The sequence below is a fragment of the Meriones unguiculatus genome, chromosome 10, assembly GCF_030254825.1.
Source record: "Meriones unguiculatus strain TT.TT164.6M chromosome 10, Bangor_MerUng_6.1, whole genome shotgun sequence".
In the NCBI taxonomy this organism is placed as follows: domain Eukaryota; kingdom Metazoa; phylum Chordata; class Mammalia; order Rodentia; family Muridae; genus Meriones; species Meriones unguiculatus.
Genome location: NC_083358.1, coordinates 104,550,897 through 104,570,511, shown reverse-complemented (window position 1 = coordinate 104,570,511; position 19,615 = coordinate 104,550,897). Strand labels below are relative to the sequence as shown.

The 19,615-nt window shown below is 37.6% G+C and overlaps 1 protein-coding gene across 3 annotated transcripts in view; it reads right to left on the bottom strand.

Moving 5' to 3' along the window:
* The window catches only part of Man1a2 (mannosidase alpha class 1A member 2), a 133,761-nt gene that overhangs the window by 81,532 nt on the left and 32,614 nt on the right, over window positions 1–19,615 (bottom strand). For all 3 annotated transcript variants that reach the window (XM_060392977.1, XM_060392979.1, XM_060392978.1), the window contains 4 exons: window positions 16,677–16,932; window positions 13,066–13,162; window positions 9,192–9,310; window positions 6,546–6,626 (listed from right to left, as the gene is read on the bottom strand). In XM_060392977.1, the coding sequence (XP_060248960.1) occupies window positions 6,546–6,626; window positions 9,192–9,310; window positions 13,066–13,162; window positions 16,677–16,932 (553 nt within the window). The remainder of the gene's footprint in view (window positions 1–6,545; window positions 6,627–9,191; window positions 9,311–13,065; window positions 13,163–16,676; window positions 16,933–19,615) is intronic.

Here is a 19,615-nt window from a genome sequence, read left to right as displayed (position 1 = left end):
ACCTCTAATTTGGAAAAAAATCTGAACTCAAAGTCTTAAACAGTCCTGTGTTCTTCCCCTCATTGACACATCCATCATATTACCCTGTAGGCAAGTCTGTAGGGCACTGTCTTGGTTGCTGATTGATGTGGAAGAGACTATCCTCTGCAGGTGATACTAGGCAAGTGGTCCTGGGTGACAGAGGGAAGCAGGCTAAGCAAACCATGGAGAGCCAGCCAATAAGTGTGTTCCTCCATAGCTTCTGCTTCAGTTCTGCCTTGAGTTTCTGCCCTGACCTCCCTTTATGTGTCCTATGAACTGTAAAATAGAATAAGCCCTTTCCTCAAGTTGCTTTTAGTTGTGCTGCTTATCGGAGCAACAGAAAACTAACTGGAACAGCAGGGACACCACTATGCATAATATTGTACTGGGAGTAAATGTCATTATGCATTTGTCCAAACCCACAGAATGTACCACACCGTTTCAGCCATATTGGAAACATAAGGATTTAACAGTGGAAATTCATCAGTTGTATCAAATAAACCAGCATGGTAGAAGGCAGCAGTAGGGGAGGAGGCTGGGGCCAGGGGACACACAAAGACAGTACATGAGAAATTTTTTTTTTAATGAGAATTTTTTTTTTTAATTTTTTCCCCTCAACTTTGACATACTCATAAATACATAAACCAATGGGTGGGATTAAAAAAAAAAGAACAATTAGTCCAAGAGAGCCAATAAAATACGAGGGGGGAAGGAAGCAAAGGTTGAATAAAACATATTTTAAAATAGTAATTTAAAAGGTTATTAAAGTGGTTAAAAATATGTGTGAGACTTTGAGAGCATCAAGTAAGATAAAGAAGTCCTAAATTATCAAGAGAAAAGTAAACCACTCATGTTCTTCATACAAAACAAAACACAAACAGAAAATCTTAATGGTAGCCAAAGAGAAAAACATTGCATACAGAAGGATAAAACTAAAGCAAATTTCTCACCATACTCCATAATCCATAAGATGACTCAGTGCTATCTTCAAAGTGCCAGTGGTTCTCAATCTTCCTTATGCTGCTACTCTTTAATTCAGTTCTTCATATTGTGGTGACCCCAACCATAAATTATTTTTATTGCTACTTCATAATTGTAATTTTGCTACTGTTATGGATTATAATGTAAATATCTGATATGCAGGATATCTGATATGCAACCCCTGTGAAAGAGTCATTCAGCCCCCAAAAAGGTTGCAACCTAAAAGAAATCAATCTGGCACTTTCTCAGAAAATTGGGAATAACTCTACCTCAAGACCCAACTATATAACTCCTGAACATATACCCAAATGATGCTCTACCACACAACAAGGACACTTGCTCAACTATGTCCATAGAAGCTTTATTTATAATAGCCAGAAACTATAAACAACCCAGATGTCCCTCAACAGAAAAATGGATAAAGAAAATGTGGTAAATAGAATACTACTCAGCCATTAAAAACAAAGACATCTTGAAATTTGCAGGAAAATGGATAGAACTAGAAAAAAAACTCAGAGTGAGGAAACTCAAGCTCAAAAACACAGGCATGGTATTTACTTACTTATAAGTGGACATTAGCCATAAAGTACAGGATAACCATGCCACAATCCACAGACTTGAAGAAGCTAAGTTACACGGAAAACTCAAGGGAGGATGCTTGAATCACATTCAGAAAGGGAAATAAAACAGGCATTGGAGGTTGACAGAAGGAAGGATTGGGATAGGAGAGGAGATGGGGAGGGAAGCTGGAGTGTGAATTAGGAATAGGGAGGGGGAATGGAGTGAGAAAACAGAAGTCAGAGTTGGGGCCATCTCTGGAAAATGCCAGAGACCTGGAATAGGGGAGGCCCCGGGAAGCCTATGGGGGTCACCCTACCTGAGACTCCTACAAGCAGGGAATATGGAGACTGAAGTGGCCACCTCCTGTAGCCAGGCAGGACTTCCAGTGGAGGGATAAGGACACCAACCTACCCATAAAACCTTTGGGCTAAAATTTGTCCTGCTAACAAGATGTACAGGGGCAAAAATGGAGCAAAGATTGAGGAAATGGTCCACCAAAGACTGGTACTACTTGAGACCCATCCCATAGGAGAGAACCAATCCCTGACACTATTAATGACACACTGCTATGCTTGTAGGCAGGAGCCTAGCATAACTCCTCTGATAGGCTTCACCCAGCAGCTGACAGAAACAGATGCTGAGACCTATGGTCAAACATTAAACAGAGCTTGGGAAGTCCTGCGGAAGAGTTGGGGAAATGATTGAGGGAGCCAGGGGGGCCAAGGACTCCACAAGAAGACCTACAAAGTCAACTCACCTGGGCCAAAGGGGGCTCAAAGAGACTGAACCATCAACCAAAAAGCATGTATGGACTGGCCCTATGCCTCCTGCACAGATGTAACAGATGTGCAGCTTGGTCTTCATGTGGATCCCCTGACAACTGGAGGCGGAGTGCTCTCTGACTCCTTTGGATCCCATTCCCATAACTGCGCTGGCCTGTCTGGCCTCAATGGGAAAGGATGCGCCTAGTTCTGCAGTGACTTAGTGCGCCAGGGCAGTTTGGTACCCATGGGGGACCTCCCCCTTCTCTGAGAAAAAGGGAAAATCAGGGGAGAAGTATGTGAGGAATGGAGACTGAGGGGAAAGGTGAGGGCTGCAATCAGGATGTAAAGTGAATAAAGTAAATTTTAAAAATATTTTTAAAAATAGGCATTTTAAAATTATTTTTAAAATGTGTTTTAAAAAGGAAATTTTAAAAATGGAATAGGAAGTCCTAACAGTTGTATAAAAATGGCAGTAAGGGGCTGCAGAGATGAAGCAAATTGTTCTTCTGTAACTAACTCAAGTTCCAGGAAATCCAACTCTATAGCTTATGTGGACACCAGCGTGTGCACACATACACAATTATTTTTTAAGTCTAAAAAACAAGGCACTATAAATCTCTATTTCTCTGTGTCTAGAAGCTCCCATGAAAACACGCTGATGCTTCTGGCTAATTCTGAAATGTCTCTTCATCTTATTGGGTCAAATGCTAAAGAAAACTGAACTTAAGCAACCTCTACTGCAAACACATATGGGCTCTTCTTGGCTATACATGAAAGAAAAGATGAAAGGATGGTCATGGGGATTCGTGAAGAAAATCCCCAAAAGTAGTACCAGAAAGGTGGCCCTATGCTATAAAATCTTAGCTACTGTGATCAATCAGCCAAATATCATAAAAGAAGTCACTCCTTTGATGAAGACCTCACTTTCCTAGCTATTAACCCTCTCAAAAAATCCACAAGAAGCCTTGAATTCATCCAGTTCCCACTGACACTCACAAAGGATCCTTAAATTTCCATAGCAGCTGTGGGTACCCTCCCCATACCCCACTACATTTCCTTTTCTTTCTTTCTTTCTTTCTTTCTTTCTTTCTCTCTCTCTCTCTCTCTCTCTCTCTCTCTCTCTCTCTCTCTCTCTTTCTTTCTTTCTTTCTTTCTTGTGCCTTGGAGAAAGTCTCTCCAAGGCACGAGACAGTCTCTCCCTCTTGAAGTAGCTTATGTGCCCACACTGTCCTCTTCCTACAGACTTCTCAACTTCCTCACTTTGCTGAAAAAGGTTTAAGCAGAGTAGAACATGCTATGCTGTTTCATCCCTTTGCCTCCGCCTGGTCTTCGCACCAAGGCCCATATGTGCAGTAAAGGAAGAGGAAGGGAACACTTTCTGTAGAATAAGTAAAGGTGGGTAGCTAGAGCCAGTCTTAACTGTACCCCCACTTACTGTCCTCAGCATTTTTTTCTTTTTTTTTCTTGCCCTGTCCTTCACCTTGAAAAGAGACTGGGAGCACTTCCATAGGAAAAGGACAGGGTAGAAGAAATGGTGATTTAAATTTTATAAAGTAGAGCTTACAAAATTCTATTTTACTCACAGCTTCATTTTATACCATGACCTTGGCACAGAGCTTCAAAAGTGGGTCTGAGCACGGTCACTATGGACATATAGATCTCTTGGTCTGCTATTCTAGCTTTCCCCCTAACTACCAGAGGGACTGTTATTTGGTATTTTCTCTCTGAACAATGGAGCAAAACTGGCTCTAGATCTAGACTTCCATTTTAATTTTGCCAAGAGGGTTTTACTCAGAAATAGAAAAGGCTGGAGTTTATAGCTTACACTCTTAGTCCTTCTAAGATCTCCTAAATTTTTCAGTTTTCTAGATTGAGTCGGCAGTTTTTGCTGCTCAATCCTATTCTCTGATAGACAGCCTACACCCAACTAGGAAGTCTGGCCTTTTCTCCCCAGGTCAAGAGAGGTGGCCTTGACATGAACTGATTGGCCTGCTCTTTAATTACCTCTCCCTGAGGGGGAAGCAGCATTACCAGGCCACAGAAGAAGACAATGTAGCCACTCCTGATAAGACCTAATTTACTGGGATCAGAAGGAAGGAAAAGAAGACCTCCCCTATCAGTGGACTTGGGGAGGGGCATACATGCAGAGGGTGGAGGAAGGGAGGGATTGGGACAGGAGGAGGGAGGGAACCACAGGGAGAATACAAAGTGAATAAAGTGTAATTAATAAAGAATTAAAAAAAAATAAAGGTGGCCTTCTTCAAAAAGCTTCTGGGAACTAGATTTTCCCCCAGGAAGATGAGAAACAAAATGCCCACTCTCTTTCTACTGGATCCAAAACTTCCTCCTCAAAACAGTGTTTAAAGCACCCTCCTTAATCTGCTCTACTCACTAACTGCCAATTTTCCAGTGATACAATGAGACCAACAGCTGGGCGTGTCTGATGGCACATCTCTCTGTAAGCACAGAGTCACACTGTTCTGTGCAAAGACAAAATACATTTCATTTTTACCATGGTATAGCTATGAAATAATTTGAATATATTGTTATAAAATGTGAGAGTGGGAGGAAATCAAAGCTTAAGTTGCCTCATAAAGAAATTCTACCTTTTAAAGAAAAGAATCAAGTTTACACAAACATTACCAGAAAAAAAGAAGAATGCCAATTCATTTTAAGAAGCCAGCATTATTTACGCAAACTGGTAAACACACAAGAGAATCAAAAGATGAGGGCTGGAGAGATGGCTCAGGGGGCAAAACAGTTGCTGTACAAGCCTGAGGGCTAGAATTTGGATCCTCAGAACCTACTTAAAAAGCAGGGTGAGCAAGACAGTCCACCAATAATAATAATAATAATAATAATAATAATAATAATAACACCAATGTGTACAGGATTCTCTAGGGCAAGCTGGTTCACTGGACTAGCCAAATCTACAAATTCTGAGCTGAGCTCAAATGAGAGACCCTGCCTATGTGTACATGGTGAAAAGCAAGCAAAACAACACTCAACACTAACTTCAGGCCTCCACATATACACATGGGGAATAACAATGTTTAACACCAGGGTGATTACCTGACTTCAATCTCCAGGACCCACAGGGTAGAAGGAAAGAACAGACCTAAGCTGTCCCTAGTCTCCTCTCATGTACACATACGCACTCAATTAATAAATAAACAAAAAATAAATAGATTTGTTTAAAACTTAAAAAGAAACAGAATCATCTTAATACATACCAAAATAATTTGAAATCAAACATCCATTCATAAAAGGGAAATCCAGTAAACTAGGGGTATTAGAGTACATCTTCAAAATGATAAAGGGAGTCTACCAAAATTACTACTAATAATAATAATAATAACAATAATAATAATAATGACACAGCTACCATTATATTAATAGTGTAAAACTAAATGCTTTCCTTTTAAGATCAAATTTAAAGATAGGCACTTCAAGAATTCCTATTAAACTTTATAAAGGACATCTTAAAAATACATTAAGGCAAGAAAAAGAAAACTATTCTCTACTGAGAAAAATAAGACAATTCTTTTTACTAGTAATATTGTAAGAACAAAAAATATCCCTAAGAATCTATTTTATTTAGAGCTACCAAAATTAACGAACTTAGAAAAATCTCAAAGTGGAAGGAAAAAACAGACTCCTGCAAGCTGTCCTATGACCTCCACGCACATATAAATATAGTTAAAATGTTTTACAGGAAATACCAATACCCTTAAAAAAACAAAACGAAATAAGGGCTGGAGAGATGGCTCAGTAGTTAGGAGCACTGGCTCCTCTTACAGAGGACCTGGGTTCAATTCCCAGCACCCACATGGCAGCTTACAATTGTCTGTCTGCCCAGGTCCAGGCAGATGCCTTCTTCTGGTCTCCACAGGGACCAGGCAGGTGCATGGTGCACAGAAACAATACGGATATAACTCTCTTATACATGAAATTTTTTTTTCAAAAACCCAAATAAAATTCTAAAATTGAAACAAAACGTTGATAAATCAAAAGAGCCAAACTATTAATCTTTCAACTTTCTCTAAGCTTATAAAACCCAACCAAAACATTAATTTTGTAAAATCCAGTAAGCAGATTCTCAGATTTACATTAAAGAAAATCTTTAGATTAGTTTAGTGATATACTGCTAGAAAAAGATCTCATTTTACTGCTATTCGTGACTCATAATCAAACAAGGTATGGCTTGACTCTACTCACTTCCTCTCCTGACAGGTAATATGCCGCGAGGAGGCCTCCAATAAACCGGATGTTAACTTCAAACACAGACACCTCCGAATTCTGTGGAGACAAAGTGAAAATTCTCACATACATATAATACTTTACAGTTTTCAAAGTTGTGGTTTTTCAGTACTCCAATTGTTTCTCACAAGCAGAATTGTTTTAATATTCTAAATTTTCATTTCTCATGCCACAACTCCATCTTCCATTTGTTAGTTTACTCTGTTACTATCACAACAGCTTCCTAACTGACGATAGATAGATAGACAGATAGACAGACAGACAGACAGATAGACAGACAGACAGACAGACAGATAAAAATCAATAGGCTGTCTGATGTTCCCTACACAATCCTGTTGAGTTACTGCAGTATTCACTGCCACTGACTATTGTTGGTTCCCTGTGAAAGCCTCTACTTCCTGAACATGAATCACAAATCCTAAAAAACAAAACAAACAAAACTTCTCTAATGAGTCCATTAACTTTATTTTAATTATTATAGCTTTACTTCTATCTCTTTTCATGAATTTTAAATATTTTGCTAGTACCTAATAACCTAACTATTAGGTTATTATTAAAGGAGATGCCAAAAACCAGTAGAATTGTGGTTATTGAATTAACACTGTTGAAAACCAACTCCTACCGGGTGTGGTGGTGCACACCTGTGTTCCCAGCACTCAGGGAGATAGAGGCAGGTGGATCTATGTGAGTTGGAAGCCAGCCTAGTCTACAAAGCAAGGCCAGAACAGCTAAAGCTGCAGAGAGAAACCTTGTCTCAAAAAACAAAAAACAAACAATCAAAAAGAAAAAACCAACTCCTATGTACGAAAGCAATGCTGATGTTTACAGCACATATACATCAAAATTAAAAATGGATGTTTAGAAATTTAAAAAGTAAAATACAGAAGTAGGAGAAAATGTGACCACTTGTAAACTTAAGAGATAATGTATAACAATAAAATCAAAGATTTTTAATAAATCACAATTTAAAATTTCCCTGAAATGCAAATTATCTACAAGAAAAGATCATATACAAAACTAAAAGGCAAAAAAACTGAAGCTAATTCATCACAAATATTTACACATGCAATATACAAACTATTATGTATAACTTCAAAGTGGAATTAGAGAACAGACTCCAGACTCCCAGAGCTCTCCAACAATCTCCATTTGCACACTGCAGTATGCACACATACATAATATACTAAAGAGATTTTGTAATAAATACCAAAAGATAAAATGCTTTAAAAAAAAAAAGTTAAAAGCAGCTGGAAAGTTAGTGATTAAGAACACTGGATGCTCTTCCAAAAAACCTGGGTTCAATTCCCAGCACCCATATATCAGTTTACAACTGTCTATAACTCCATGCTCAGAGGATCTGAAACCCAGCATAGATAAACATTCTATAGTCTTAAATGCTTATATTTAGGCTTAGATATTAGGACATGTCTAGGGCCACGAAGGTGGCTTGGCAGGTAAAGCATCTGCCATGAAAGCAAGTGACTGGAGTTCCAATCCCTAGCAACTCCCATAAATGCCAAATGGGTACGGCAGTCTGGACTGCCATAGGAGCAAACAAGAGAAGAGAAGGGAGGGTGGGGATCCACAGAGCAACAGCCAAAGAGGTAAACTGTGGGTTCAAGTGAAAGCCCTTGACCCGATATGTAGGGTGGAGAACAATGAGCAATCAAGGAAGACTCTGCCTAACATCAAGCACTGGCCTCCAAGCTCCACATGCAGCATGGGGACATACAGGTAGTCACACTGGCTGCAACGCTGTGATAAGGTCAAAGGAGACCCGAGATTTGTGGAGCTGAGGAACATCCCCTCCTACACATTAGAAGTCAGGCTGCCTGCCTTATAGCCACAAGTACATAGCTCCTCTAGGCTAACTTCTCAGAAATGTCACATTAATAAGGAATTCTTCAACAGTTAGCAATACGCCACTCCAGTCAGATGCACTCTACTATTCTATCACTAATATTATAAATGTTATAAGGTATTAGTAAAGCAGTTTATTATTTTGTTATACTTTAGTTCTTTGCTTCTCCCCCTGCTATCATGTCCTTAGCTGGCTAAGACACTACCTTAAATGATAATTCCAAGAAATATGAAAAGATAGTGAGGTGAGTATTTACACAAAAGTAACAAAACAAATATGAGAATTTAAACATGGGTTCAACAAACTGCTGGACCATGCTCACAGCACTACAACTGAGATCTTCACCCACAGGGTCCACTGAAACAAAATAGGATGCACCATATGCAGCAGATAATGGAAATGTATTCTTTACCTTCCCTGAATCTGGGATGTCCAGGATCAACAGCTCTAGCAGATTCTGTGACTGGTGAGTGCTACTCAACTGGTTCACCATGGTACTTATATGACCTCTCAGGTATAGGGCAAAAAAGTTCTTTGAGAACTACATTATAACGGAGCTGATTATATCCACTATAACTCTGTCCTGGTGAACTGCTCACGTCCCAAAGATCCTTTTTAGTTCCTACATGAGTGATTAGGTTTCAATATGAATTAGGGAGGACACACATATTCAAATCGGAGTATTAAAACTGTCCTTTCACAATTTATTTAAGAGAGTACATGAATTGCCAAAGTATACACACCACACTGAAATCAAGGTTGTCTTCAATCCATCTTTGCCCATCCATGAATTCATCATGAAGCCCCATGATATATAGGGTATCCAAAGCGTCCACTATGGTGGCACCCATCTGTGAGCTTCCTGTATTTAGAAGAAAAAAATAGCTTTTGTTAAAATCACCCTCATATAAGGTCTACGTTTAGTTTTGTTTATACTGAAAATAAATCAAAGATTATTGGGATCAAAAAAGAATGTCATTGCTCACTTTTCTATTAGACCAGATAATAAAAACAGTTTGATAGTATTTATAAAAGACAAGATTTTTGGGAGCTAACAGAAAAATAAATGAAAACAGTACATTTTCCCTTGATTTTCTGTCTTGGCTAGAATGTAAGGTAAGTATGTACTTAACTAATGTATGAAAAATGTAATAGGAGGGTAAAGAAATGGGAACAGCGATTCAAATTAACAGGGTAAGTCACAACATAAGCTATGCCTTCTGGTTCACATTCATAGATAGGAGAAATATATATGTGTAATAAATTTATAAGACTAAATAATTATAGAAAAATAGAAATGCTAATACCCCCCTCTTTTCGGTTTGTTGAGAGAGACTCTCTGTGTAGTCCTGGCTGTCCTTGAACTCAATTTGTAGACCAGGCTGGCCTCCACTCAGAGATCCACCTGCCTCTGTCTCCCAAGTTCTGGGATTAAAGGTCTGAACCACCATGCCTGACTATGTTAATATTCTTTAATAATTAAAAAATCAGGTAGAAAAAAAGGAAGCCATGTAGTAAAATACACATAGAGAAAATAAAAATACAAGATGCCAACAACTTTAACAGATAATCCTCATCTAAAAAAAAAGTTTCAGAAAGCAGGCAAAATAAAATTAACTCAACAAAGCAAACTCAGTGAGTACTTAGGCACTGCACGTTCAGGACAAAAAAAAAAAAAAAAAAGGACAACTTACTAGTCTCTCTTTTCTTTCTTTCTTTTTCTCTCTCTTTTGAGGAGAGTAAAACTAAATTTTACCCTCAATGGCTTAAAGCTATATATTCAAATATCTTTTGATCTTTGCCCTAAGTTATACAGCATTTTTGTTATATGTTCCTAATAATTTGTTCACTTCATCAATAATCTCTTTCCATCAATTAAACAAGTACCCAACACCCTGACAATTATTTGATCTTCTTTCAACTAAGTTCATGTCAGAATGTCCATTTTGAGTTAAGACACACAAAATTTTCATTTACTTTTCTTGATCCTTAGCTTTTTGCTAAGATACAAGCTTTATTGGGCCACTTAATTACTCATATATTCTTGTCTCTTATGTAATTTTTTGAATATACCTAAAAAGAAAAATTTTAGTATTTTATTCAAAACTTTTATTGACTTCATTTAAACCCTGAGAGTAGTCTTTTGTTTTCACTCAATTGCTTCAGGCAGCTGTGTTCCCAAGTTGCTCGTCATTTCATTGTCTACAGTGACATCCTGCATACATATTCTGCTCTGACCCATCCTAGTTAGTTACACAGGAGAGCTCTGTATCATAAACTAAAAGCTAAGGAATGGAAAACACAAGTTAAAATAAAATTATTGGTCATCACTACTGTTGTTTGGCTAGATAACACAAGATTTCATGTGGTGTAAAACAGTAAAAAATGGAATTACCCACGGGCCAAAGAAAACGGAAAAATAACACTATAGAATGTATAAAACAGCTTTGCATGGTAACCAGGACCAGTGCTAAGCTATGTCCAGCAGCACTTCCTTCTACTCCTTGTCCCCAGCAGCAGCAGGCCCAGAGAGAGTAAGACACATGACTATATCCCATTAGTTAGAGAAAAGAAGAAGCAAAGAGTCTTTCAATCTTACTTCTAAGTAAGCCAAATGCTTCCCCAATTCTACAAATGCAGTGTGTAGTATGCAGACGTGAAACTTCAAGTGCTGAAACCTATGCTGCTGAGAAGCCAGCACACAAAAGAGAAGGGAAACGCCGGGCCGAATCAAGTCTATACCAGGGCACCACTGAGACGGCCAAATTGCTGTCTTAGTTTAAGCCATTTTGAAATGGGTTTTCTCTTATCTGTGGAGTGGTCCGGTGGCAAGGACTAAGGACAATGAAGGTAGGGGAACACTGATTTCAGTTAGCATATGAAGAACCGTTTACAATGAAAACTAAGAGGAAGGCATATAATTAACTCCCTGCCTGTAATACTGAGTTAAAACTCAATACTGATCTACAGGATCTATGATAACAGAGGATAGAGTTAAGAAAACTGTTTTGGTTTTTTGTCTGTCTGTCTGCCTGTCTGTTTGCTCTAAGATTTTAATTCTACAAAATTTAGGGTGACAAATAAGACACTGAGAACTAAGCTGTCATATCATATTCACTAGCAAAAATAAAATGTACAAAAAAAATTAAAGAAGAAACAAAAAAATTTCTGAACTTCAAAAAACTTTCTATAGACTTTCTATGATAAAACATGTAACAAATGATCTATTCTTCCTTAGGAAATCATTTGATTGGAAAATAATTAATAAATCCTACCAATACATAATTTTGACTATTGAAAATCCCAGACTGCAAGTGTGCTTTATCTACCATTTTACTACACCTTTCTTCTCATAAGGTATGTTCTCCAAGAGCTAAAATATTTTTCTATTTTTAAAAGGATTAGGGTGGAAAAAAGAAAGGAGGAAAAGTGTACAATTACATTTTAATTTAAAATTTAAAAAATTATTTAAAAGTAGAATTAGGACTAGGGTCTATTTGGTACATGGCAAGATATGAGATGAACTGCAAAACACAACTGCTAAAAGTAGAAAGTGAGGGCTGAGGATAAGGCTCAGCAGGTAAAGTCACCTGCTGAACACACCTGGCCACCTGAGCTTAAGTCCTAGAACTCCACAGTAGAAGAAGAGAACTGACCTCTACCCTGGAGAGGAGTTTTAGGGGTATTTCTAAGCTCTCTCTCTCTCTCTCTCTCTCTCTCTCTCTCTCTCTCACACACACACACAATTTTTAATTAAACAAGGAAAATTCATATCCATCTCTTATTTTCTATACATGTTTATCTTAAAAAGTCCTTTAAAACTAAGGCCCATTGTCTATCACTGTGCTCAAAATATAAGAACACTCTCTGGAAGATAAATATAACAATATAATACAAATAAATATAAAGAACATTAAATATGACTTTTAGCAGACCATCATTTATAACATCCACAAAAGCAACAAGAACTTTCATTTGTGACACTTTTGCAGAAAAAATATACTCAATTTCATTAAATGATACTAACTAAATGAAATAGATTACAAAAACATCGTAGCCACTGACTATCTACCCAAAGGAAGTCTTTTTCTTCTCCCAATAAGTTGTCCTGTTCTTAAACTCAGGACAACTTAATTTTTAAGACAAGTTTTTTGATCAAAATATACATACACACACACATACACACACACACACGAACCATCAACATACAGCAGCACCCACTCAATTACCAATCAAATCACTTTAGATGTGCTACACATTAAACTTCTAACTGCACACTGAAATCTCTAAACTGTTCCTTTTTCCTTTATGAGCATCACAAATGGTACTTACTGTTTTGAAGGGGGGAAAATTGCAAGTAGATATTTACCTTTCATGACAAAACAAATACAGAAAAACCTTCAAAATACTTAGATAAATGTATGAAGTATCTATGTAAATAAAATATCTAATACAAAACTATGTATTTCAGTGTAACTAAAACTAAATCTTGACACACCAAAACCAAAAGTTCAAATTATAACTTCACAGAAATAGAGATCTTGGAAACTGCTTTAAAAACCAGATTTTATTTTCAAAGATACTGAAAGAAACAGTAATTCAAAAAAGTTACCTTACCAAATATGTTAGTGGAGTGCCCTTTCCTTGCAATAGGTCTGAGCTCATTATGTCCCCATCCATATGTTCTGTAATTATCCCAGGCATGCTTCATCATCTGAGAAAAGAAACATTATAATACACCATTTGAAGCTACCTTATACTTCCTATAATTTAGAGCTGAGTTATTATATTCTTACCCATTCTGCCGTGTTTCCTACATTACCATATTATTCAATTAACACTTGTTTCAATAAAAACGAACATACCTACTTTGCTGGCTACTCATGCCAACTTGACACAAGCTAGAGTTATCTGAAGAAAAGAACTTCAATTAAGAAAATGTCTCCTGAGCTGTAAGACAGTTTCTTAATTAGTAATTGAGGAAGGGCCAAGCCCACTGTAGGTAGTTCCATCCCTGGGCTGGTGGTCTTGAGCAAGCCATTAGAAGAAAGCCAGTAAGCAGCATCCCTCCAGGGCCTGTGCACCAGTTTCTGCCTCCAGGTTCCTGTCTTATTTGAGTTCCTGTCCTGACTTCCTTTAATGAAGGACTACAATGTGGATGTGTAAGCCAAATAAACCCTTTACTCTCCAACTTGCTTTCTGGTCATGGTGTTTCATGCAGTGATAGATATCCTAACAAGGACAATAACATTTAATTTCAATCTTCACAACAACAAAAATTAGACATAATCAAAAAGTTATTTGAGAGGAAAAAGGTAGCTATGTGGCATTCTTTCCTTTTATAAACTGCTAACGCTTTGAAAAAGAGCTCTACTTTCTTCACTGTAATAATGACTGGGTTGTCAATCAATCAAAGGGCTTTGCTTCTATAACCAACTTAATTCAGCCTGACTAACACAATCTCTTAACTTTAGACCAGAGACCAGAAGATTTAATAACGTGTTGCAGAAGCACAACAGTCAGTCCTAGGTAATATGTAAACAAATGGCCATGTCTGTATTCCAACTAAACTTATTTTTTAAAACAGGCAAGTAAAAAATTTAGCCCACAAGTTGTAAGTTGCCAATCCTCGCCCTAGTCACAGTAACTAGACAGGTATATAGATCAAATAGGATAATCAAGTCCTTTGTATTCATATTAGTACAGACTTTAAGAGGAAAGAGACAATCTCATTTTATGATCTCAAGGATTTATGTAATATAATTTAATCCTAAAATTGATGACTAATTTTCTCTCCCCCGCCAAAAAGAAAGAGACAGAGACAAATGCACATTATAGACAGACTCAGCCATGCCTAATGCCCTTGTCTGAAGTCATTAAGCTAATAAATACTCTGTATCAGCTATTATGATTTGAGTTTTTTACAACATATACAACTCTGAGCTATATAACAGCATTTAATATAACAGTAAACTTCACTGTATCATTTAACAACAGAGTCATTCATTAAAGCACCTCAAAAATTGTTTTATGCAGCCAGAATCAATCAGATACCAAAATTAGGCAAAAACATTAAAAGATAACTCTAAGCCAATACATACAAAATTACTTCTAAAACAAATTAACACTACATATTAAAAAAAAAAAAATGACAGCATGACTACATGCAGTTTCACCCAGATATATAAGATAAAATTACCATTTAAAAAACAATGTATAAAATTCACCATATTAACAAAAAGGAAAAAAATCAGTTATCTACACAAAAATATCGGCAGAGCATTTCACAAAATTCAACGCACATTCATGATGCAAACTCTTAAACTGTAACTACAAAGAAATATCCTCAACCTAACAAGTCACCTGAAAACCCCTCCTAACGAAACCAACATGCCTAACAGCTGAGTATTACACACACGTGCTCTAAAGTGAGCACCTAACCAAGTCTGTCAATTCTCACCATTTCTTTAAAAAAAATAGTTAACAGAAGGTCTAGCTTGTACAGTAAGCTAAGAAACAGAAATAAGGAACAAGAAAAAGTACCACTATTCACACAGGATTATGTAGAAGGAAAATCAGACGTTATCTACAAAGAGGTCACTAGAAACAGTAAGTCAAAGCAAGCATGGGAAATGAACAGGATAAACTAAAACCAAAAGCAGTGCTACTACTAATCTCTATGGACAAAAACCACTGAGCCTAAGGCTTCTCTTGAAGTGCCTTAAATGCACGATTATCGATCTGAATTATTACATATGTAAGAAAATATTTCAAAACATTATAACAGCATCTAAATATGGGTAAGGAAGGTATCCAAACAAAAAGCTGTCAGTATCTCCTCCAAACTCCCCCAAAAGTGTACTAATCAGCCCATGTATAAAAACAGACTCTAAATGACAGGCAAAAAATAAATGTCTCTCCATTTGACTCATCAAGGCCAAGTGTGAGTGCCATCAAGATGGAACATCAATTTAACAGGATAAGAAACCACCTAAAGAAACAACTCTGGCTATGTCTGTGAGGATGTTTCCAGGGAGGTGTCACTGAAGAAGAAAGACCCACCCTGAAAATGGGTGACACCATCCCTTCTACTGGGTTCAAACTGGAGGAGAAATGGAAGAAAGGACACAAGTCAGCTGAGTACAGGATTTACTGCTCTGTCACCTCCTGACTACCAATGTGACTAGCCAGCTCACCTTCCCTGACAGGCTCTCCAACTGTGAGCCAAAACAAGCCCGCCCACCTGCCCTCCCCCACTCCTCTTCCTTTTGTAGTTCCTGTCAAATATCAATCATGCCATAGCAGTGAGAAAAACTGACAGATGGAGTTTAAAATACATTAAACATATATCCATTACCAGAATAAAAAGATATTTGACTGCATGAATTAACTTATTCTTGCTGATGCTGTTACAGCTGATGAGGCTGCTTCTTCACAAGCAGTATAACTGTAAATGACTCAAACTTATCAGGAGTCCGTCCTAACACAGTATAACTCAAATCCACTAGAATTGGTATTCTCTTAACCTTTAATTTCTAGAGTTACAATTGGAAAGACTTCTGAGGCTAAATACATTTAAAGACTTTTTTTTTAATTTGTTTATTTGTTTTGTCTCTTCGATACAGGGTTTCTTTTTCCTTCTTCTTCTTTTCTTTCCAGATCTGAGGACAGGACCCAGGGCCTTCCACTTTGCTAAATCCCCAACCCCTTAAAGACTTTTGAGATCAATCTTTTTCTATCATTCAGTCCATGAGGAATCTTCAGAAGAACCATGGGCCTAACAGCAGTACAGTTCCTTAAAATTAAAACATGGTTCACACAGTACAAGCTCCTTAAACCTGGTCTGTGACAGGCTCTGTATAGCATCTGGTACAAACTCTTCAGGCTGAGTATTTTAAATTGCTTAGTCAATAAATTTATACACACACACACACAAAGAAAAAAAATAAATTTTATATGAATTCTACGCTATTTATAAAAACCCTGTGCTTTGAAAGATCTATAACATGGTGGAGGTAGAGTAACCATCTAAACAAAGTTGAGACAAATTTTTTATTTCAAAAACTTACAATCAATAAGGAAAAAGACAGAGTTCTAGTCCTTATGTCAACCTGGAAATGGAATTGCAACTACACTGAAGAACAAACACAATGAACAGATACCACCACATAATATCCAGTCAGACATGTACCTGCAATCACTCCATATCACCAACCTCGGCTTATTACCTCTTTAATTTTTTCTCTTTTCTTCCTGATCTCTGTGTCTTCTGGGTCTCCACCACTAACCCCTACACGCTGTGGAACAGGGACAGGTGGCAGAATTCGGGTCTCTTTTGTCTTCATTGCTTGGGCTACTTTATTTTTCTCTGTCTGAATTTCTGCACGGATTTCTTCTCTTGACTTTCTTAGTTTTTCTTTTGCTTCTTCCAGGGCCTTCTCATGATCAGCTCGAATCTTGTTTCTCAGGCGTTCTTCTTCTTCCCTGAAATATGAAAATAAATTTAAATTTTAAAAAAACTGTTAAGAGTAGTATACAAAACTTTAAAGTTCTTCTACTAAACTCTAACGCTTGGTTTCTAGTTTTCTCACATTAAAAGGTAAGAATTATCAGTGACAGAAACTCATATCTACCCAAAGAGTAGGATAAAAATAAGATAGTATAAAATGGAAAAATGTATTCTAGATGCTGAGTAAATATTTTACATGGAAAGAGGATGCCTAGAAAAAAGTTCTAATTCCATGACAGAGAACAGAGAAACTACAACCAGTAACTTAAAGAGGATCCATGGAAAGAGGACAAAGGTGAGGTCAAGAAGAACAAGAGATACCAGTGGAAAAGGGAGAAAAAGTCAATCAGTGGAGTTAAATAGCAGAGAGGGGACAAAAATGTGAATCTAGGATCATGGGATGAAAGAGACAGGGGAAATTAGAGGCAGGAAACTTTCATTTACTTAGTACAGCATATACTGCTAAAACTACTTTGCAAATGGCCAAGATTTAATAATGCAATGATTCCCAACTGATGAAGACTAATTAAAACTCTCTTCAGTCTTTTCTAAAAATAAAAGTTCTAATTTAGTTAGTGGTGAATACAGTGTTTCTTATCCTAAATAGTTGAGACCACAAGTGTTTTCAGTTCATACAGTTTCGAAAATTTTGGTGTGTTTTCCTATCTAAAAATCTTTACTCCTAAATAGAAAGGCAAATGCTGTTCACTCGTATGAGGTATGTAAAGAAATCACAGTTATGAAGCTCCAAAGTTAAATATTGGTATTCAGGAACTGAAGTGATAAAGTCATTGTCTTATGGGTGCAGAATTTTTGTTTCCAAGATAAAAAGAGGCCTAGAGATGAAAGAGACTGATGGCTGTACAATATGAATGTACCTAATGCCACTGAAATTCAAGATCGCTAACAGGATAAATTGATAAATATCCATTACTCAATTTTAAAACTAGAAGAAAAGACTATACAAACATTTATACCAGCTTTATTCATAATAGGTACAAACTAAAAAAATCCAGATGTTCTTCAGTAGATGGTTAAACAGAAAACAGACAATGCAGATGCACACACAGAAAAAATACAAAGCTACCTTAACAAAAATAGATGTGCCTACCTAATGCAAGACATCATAATTCATCTATGCCAACTAAATCTTTCCCACCTGTCCATAGGTACAAGCAGCCATAGAACCCTAATTTAATAAACAAGAAAAAAGGAGTCTACTAGGAAATACTTGGCTCCGTGGATTAAGAAATGTACAAAGACAGCTGAGAAAACAGCCTTTTGGCTGCTAAGTCCAAACTGATCCTATTTATTTATTTATTCTTCTCTTCAAGTATAGCTGTGATGCAGCTATAACAGCTACAACCATGAGACAATCAGCATGAGAACAAATTGCCCGCATGGATCAAAAGAAAAGATAAAGGGAAATTCTGCTGGAGCCCTCAACTGCCTGTCCCAGATTTCAGATTCTGAAGAGTTTCTACCAGTTGGGTGTTCTGTCACTTTCAGCTACGAGTCCCCCCAGCTTACTCTATGCAAGCGTGGGCAAACACATAGGTTCAGAAAAATCTGTTCTCTTGGGGAAAGCTTCTGTCTTTCTTTTGGAGGGGAGGGAGTATGGGGTGGGAGCTCCAGATAGGGTTTCTCTGTGTATAGCCCTGGCTGTCCTGGAACTGGCTTTTTAGTCCAGGCTTGCCTCAAACTCTCAGAGATCCACCTGCCTCTGCCTCCCAGGTGCTGGGATTAAAGGTGTGCACCACCATGCCCAGCTAAGTTTTTGTCTTCCTGACAAGTAATGGAATCCCCAGAAGGAAGTTAGGGGTTAACATCCTGTGCTTCAAAAAGTCACCTGTCCTCAATAAGCCAATTAAAAGAACTAACTTAATAGAGGAACAGAGATCCAGTGACAAGACCCCTCAAGTCCATCCTTTGAAATGTGAGCACACTGAATAAATTTCCTTTTTCTGCTTTTCATTATTAAATTGGCTTTTAGTTGGCTTGTAAAGGATGGGTGGCCAAACTGGTTGGGCACAGCATGTAGCCACAAAGTCCAGCCTCCAGCACTGCACTGCCTCCCCATGTTTGCAAAGGCTCACAGGCATAACTGAGAGGCACCTTCACCTACCACTGAACCTCTGCAAACAGGTATCATACACTACCATCTAGAGTCAGCCTCAAGTGGATGGCTAGGGATACAGGCCACGCTATATCCCAACTATCTTTTCAAAGCTGCTCAGTGGAACATGACCATTTTATAGGGCCTAAACTTTGTGAAAGAAATGTCTAACACATTTCTGAAAATTACTCACCCCATTCTACCTAGGACATCTCTCTGACTATGCCATGAGTGAGGCCTGTGGTATCTTCATTTGTAGGGTGACATTAAACATTATCATCTCTCTGAGCCTCCTTTTCTCCTCATCTGACAAACACATGATAACTACAACAAAGAAGCCCCTCAGCTGAAAGTTCAGCAAAGCCCTGAACTGGGTTCCTTCATTCCCTTCGTGCTCTCCTTTTCTCATTACTACCCAATTCCCATACATAGCCATACATACACAGCTAATTAATGACTTGGGCTGTTATTACTGTCCTTTTAATCCTTTTTGTCCTTTGGGATCTGCACTCTTACACAGCTTCCCTAAACAGGAAGAAAGA